Raw genomic sequence first — 5,317 nt, forward strand, 5'->3', positions numbered from 1 at the left:
ATTTGAACAAAGTGACCATTCCCCTTACCTCTCTTTCTCTGCGTACGGCAACCTCGCATCGCATTCAGCCTTCAGCGTCGTGCACAGCCCGGGTTGTCATTCAAAGCGTTATGTATGTTATAGAATTTGTCGTCCTACCTCGTTCCTCACACGACGTTATTCTTGGATGGAATTTCTTATCTGTCAATCAAGCTCTTATCGACTGCGCTCGTGCCGAACTTACGTTATCCGTGCCGTGCTGCGACCATGACGACCATTCTTCTCGTAAAGTTGTTGCCGCCTCTGACATCGATATCGCACCTTTCTCCGCCGCTCTCGTTCCTGTGTCATGTAATTCTGCTGCGAACTCATCTGTTCTGTTTACACCGTCGGCCACTTGTGCGCGCCGCCGGAACTTTCTACTTCCGTTTGCTGTCGTCACTTTTTGCGACGGTTCTGCTGCCCTTTACATGTGCAATCCGTCCGCCTGCCCATCATCCCTACTCCGCGGCGAGTGCCTGGGTACCGCTGAAGCTTTCGATAGCGTTCTCCCGGCCACCATGTTTGGCGACACGGCATCACTTCCGATTTGTTCCGTCACTAATGCTGCCGCGACTGATGCCCCTGTAGACGTCTTCGCTCGCGCCGTCGACGCAGAACTCACACCTGCGCAGCAAACAGAAACCATCAAACTCCTCCAACGTTTTCGTTCCTCATTTGACATTGACCAACCATCCTTGGGTAGAGCGTCCGCAGTCGTTCACCGTATCGACACCGGTCAGCAAACACCATTGCGCCAGCGTCCCTATCGTGTGTCGGCTGCTGAACGCCGTATCATCGACCAGCACGTTGACGACATGCTGGAGCGTGGCATCATCCAGCCCTCTAACAGTCCCTGGGCATCTCCGGTTGTCCTCGTTAAAAAAAAAGATGGCTCCATTCGGTTCTGCGTCGACTATCGCCGCCTTAACAGAATAACGCGCAAAGATGTCTATCCTCTGCCGCGCATCGACGATGCCTTGGACTGTCTGCAGGGAGCGGAATTCTTTTCGTCGCTCGATTTGCGCTCCGGGTACTGGCAAGTGCCAATGGCAGAGGCCGATCGTCAAAAGACAGCCTTCGTAACGCCTGATGGGCTATATGAATTCACTGTCATGCCGTTCGGCCTCTGCAACGCGCCTGCCACTTTCGAGCGAATGATGGGGCCGTATTCTGTAGCGGTTCCTTTGGGAACCGGTTCCTTTGGGCTGTTGCCATTGGTTGGCGTTTCGTTGTCGTCATCCCTGGTGGGCGGGACGACAAATTTTGATGACGTCACACAGGTTGCCAATCTTCTGGAAAGGAACCGGTTCCCTGCTAGGAGAGGAACCGCGGAGAAGTGGTTCTCTCGAGGGTCGCGCGCGGGGGCGAGCATGATGTCGAGGGTTGCTAGGGCAACCGTGGCTGCCGGCTAACCTCGCGCCAGCTGACGAGCCGGCACCTAGACGAGACGAGACAGAGACGGCAATGGCGGCTCCTTTGGTTGTGTTGCTGGGGGGTGCCGAAAGACAACGACGCGACGAGAGGCAACGACGCGACGCGTTCGGCATGGCCGAAGAAGAGTTTCGAAGGCATTTTAGGCTCTCCAAAGACATAGTTTGACGTCTTTGCGATGAGCTGGAAGGACATCTCGGACCTCAAAGATTTCGTGGTGTTGACACTACGATGAAAGTGCTGTGCGCGCTGCGGTTTTTTGCCACCGGGAGCTTTCAACAGTGCGTCGGGAATGAAGAAGCGATTGCACTGTCGCAGCCTTCGGTCAGCCGGATCAATACAGCCGTCGCCAAGGCCATTACGGTTGTGGGCAAAGAAAAAGGATGGGTTAGATTCCCATCCACGGCGCAACAGAAAGCCGCCGTCAAGGAAGGCTTTCTTAGCCGTGGAAAAATTCCAGGAGTTCTAGGATGTGTGGACGGGAGTCTGATAGCCATCGTCCGCCCTAAGAAGCTCGGCCCCGGCGAAACGGAATCGTACTGGAGCCGTAAAGGGTATTACGCCCTCAACTGCATGGTCGTGAGTATTGTTCATTGACAAATATTTTCGATATGTGATTGCGCGAGTGCACGTTGTAAAAAACTTCGTTTCGTTATTTTTCATCAATTGCCGGTAATACTTGCGTTCCTATTCGAGAAAGTAGCGTTTGTGTTGTATGTGTAATGACGACTTTGATCTTGGCAATAGAACCCGGCCGCACTTTTTCAGTGCTCTCTAATCACAGTTGAATAGCCTTTTCGATGCTACAATGTAAACACATTACGCGCGACTTAAACCGGAATAGACGCCGTAGCAGTGAAGGGAGTCTTCGTCTGCGAGCGATCCTAACAGAAGACGAGCCCTTGTGATTCTTATTCGACGTAACACTAAAGCATTGTGGCCAACAGACTGTAAACGTGAAAAGGAGCATCCCATCAATGAACATGGTGTGAGGGAGAATGAGAATGTGTGGACACCCATTTGTTCTAGCTGTTAATAAGGCACATGCTGCCACGTCCGCGTTCTTTCGCTTGTAATAGGCACTTTGTCTGGAAAAACAAGAAAAAAACACAGGTGGCACTCTCTAGCAGAATCTTGTACAATATGGACGGAAGAAACCAAAGGAATTATTTTGCACATTGTGTTGTGACCGCACGCCATACATGAGCACATGTACACATGCCAACATTGCATTTGTAAGTTAAGATGATATCGTTATCATGCTGATGATTAGTTCAACTGCCTACTGCGTATGTTGATATCTCCTTTTCTGTAATTGTGTTGGCTGACTGAACAGTAACTGATTGGCAAGTAGTGTTGTAAGCAAAAGTTTGTGCCAGATATTTGTTGCAGTGGCATTGACACCTTCTCTTTGCTTTCTCTTACGAGGTGTGTGATGCAAAGCTGAATATCCTGGCAATTGACCCACGGTTTCCGGGATCGTGCCATGATTATTTCGTTTGGAGGCATTCTGAATTTCGCCGCCGCCTCACTCGTGGCCTGTTACTTCATGGAGAAGTCTTGCTTGGTAAGTGCACCTAAAGTAGCAGTGCTTCTTCCACATGTAAAACATACACAGTCAAATAGTTTTGCATCCTAGCAAGCTTTAAGAAAGCGTGATTTGCTAGAAATGTGTTGTGAATGCAGCAGTACCTAATGAACCTGCAGCGACTATTGAGAGAAACATGTCTCTCTTAGAAGGCAGATATTTTTACCAGCATGTATACAACAGCTGACATGTTATTCTGTTTATTTACTTATTAATTTCAATACACTGAATGCCACGTGGAGCATTACAGGCAGGGGTGTAATTCTACAGAACACGTCGAAATGGCACTTTTCAAGTATGATGGAAAAGGGTTGGTGACAATGGACTCGGGTAGCTGGTTCCTGGTCACTGTCCTTGGAACGAAGGAATAAGCGTGTGCGTGAAACTTTCGGCATCGACGTTAGTGATCGGTGTAGTATATATTGTAGAATAGTGCAAGTTGCGCTATTTTTCTCTGTGTCACAATGTCTGCAATTTTTTTTGTTGCAGCGACATGTGGTGCTGGAGTGATTAGAAAGGATCAAACGGGTAGCTCGAGTTAGGGTACCTTCACGAGAAGAGGTACGAAAAGTAGAGTAAGGATCCCAGATACTGGCAGCATATTCGAGAGTAGACCTTAGAAGTGTTTTATAAAATAACAGTTCTGAAGAGAGAAGAGCTAATTAGTTTTAGTGGAGGATGTACATTTAGGGAGAAGCAAATGGGATGAGCGGAGCAGAAAACCACGAGTATGAAATATTACACGTCCAACTTAACCCGAGAATGAGATTTGCAGCCGAGACAACAGGTGAAATTGGGCTTTTCTTTAAAATGAGTCGAACTTTCTTTACAACTTTCTGGGAAGGTCAGTGTTCGATAGATATTGCAACAATAAATCCAAGACCCGCTGCTGTTGTAAAAGGGCCCTGGCGTACACTGTGTTCTTGCATTGTGCCTTAATGTATCCACGTTCGTTCACTGACGTGCAACACTTTACAGGGGACTCTGGGTACCCGCTAGAGCCATGGATCATGACTCCTGTGCCTGGTCACCCAAATCGCCTCACGGCAGAGGGGCGCTATAGTGAGGCACACGCATCAATGCGAAATGCCGTTGAGCGGTGCATAGGAGTCATCAAGAGCCGCTTCCGATGCCTGCAGAGGTATCGGGTGCTCCACTACTCGCCTCAGAAAGCAGCCACTATTGTTGCAGCTTGTGCAGCGCTGCATAACCTCTGCCTTGCAGCAGGTGTGCCTCTGCCAGACGACCCAGGTGACGACGGTGCACATGACGACAGCGCACAGGAGCCAGCCCAGGCACAAGTGCCGCTTCAAGTACAGGTGCCACCGCAGGCGCACCCTGTACAGCCTTCTCGAGCTTTGTTTCAAAGAGGCCGTGCGGTGCGTGAATCCATAGTTGGTGTGTTTCGGCTGCCCAGAAATTTGCGCATTGCCTACCTGCAAAGTGTGCGCCGGCGCATTCGCTGGCAAATGAGGTGGAGACATGTGCTGGTGTAACATGTTTTATTTTTATTTTCATAAAAGTAAATAGGCCGTGCACTTCAACATAACACATTGCGTGTGCTCACATGTGGCTAATCATAGTATGCTGCATACTGCAGTAGTGAAAAGCACATGATTTGTCTATGTTGAGCATGACAGATACACATGCAGTGACAAATAACCATGTGCCATTATGTTACTCCTTTGCTTTGTTCACTGTGCTTTTGAATATTGTCTCGCCAGGGAATTTTCTTTAAATAAAGGTTATTTCCAAGGTGAATGGCAACCAATCTTGCATTGTTGAATATTGCTTTGCAATGCCTATTTTACTGTGCAGTATGCATTGTTCCAAAGCTGAAGATATCTGTTCATGTGTGACATGCAAGAGCAGCATGAGTTACACAGCAACTGAAATGTCGTCAGCAATCTGTATAGCACATATTGAAACGTATAGCAACAAACGAGACATGTCAAGCACTTATTGGAGCAGGATTTCTTTAAATAGCAGACACTCATGCTTACTACTGCTTTGTTTAAACTCAAGAGTTGCTTCAACATTGCATTTCTTGCGCACATGATTTCACATAATGCTCGTAATTGCTGCTTAACAAGGTGCAACAATATAAACAAAATCATGACAATGAAACATTTCTTTATTTATTCATTTTATTCATTGGGTACCTGCTTCGCCATTCAGGCATTACAGCAGGGAGGGTACAACTCATATAAATGAACACTCAGAATTACACTCGTAAAGCATGGAAGAAATCATCATTTGAACAAATACAGACAGTGT

The 5,317-nt window shown here is 47.9% G+C and overlaps 1 protein-coding gene across 1 annotated transcript; it reads left to right on the top strand.

Annotated features, from left to right (window-relative positions):
• Nucleotides 1-1,664: 1,664 nt before the first annotated feature.
• On the top strand, nt 1,665-4,801 carry LOC129382163 (putative nuclease HARBI1). The gene is made up of 3 exons (XM_055065666.2): nt 1,665-2,031; nt 2,881-3,019; nt 4,019-4,801. The coding sequence occupies exons 1-3, from the start codon at nt 1,684-1,686 to the stop codon at nt 4,534-4,536; spliced, it is 1,005 nt and encodes a 334-aa protein (XP_054921641.1). The 5' UTR covers nt 1,665-1,683; the 3' UTR covers nt 4,537-4,801.
• The last annotated feature ends 516 nt before the right edge of the window (nt 4,802-5,317 follow it).

This window comes from Dermacentor andersoni, chromosome 3 (assembly GCF_023375885.2).
Source record: "Dermacentor andersoni chromosome 3, qqDerAnde1_hic_scaffold, whole genome shotgun sequence".
Lineage (NCBI taxonomy): Eukaryota > Metazoa > Arthropoda > Arachnida > Ixodida > Ixodidae > Dermacentor > Dermacentor andersoni.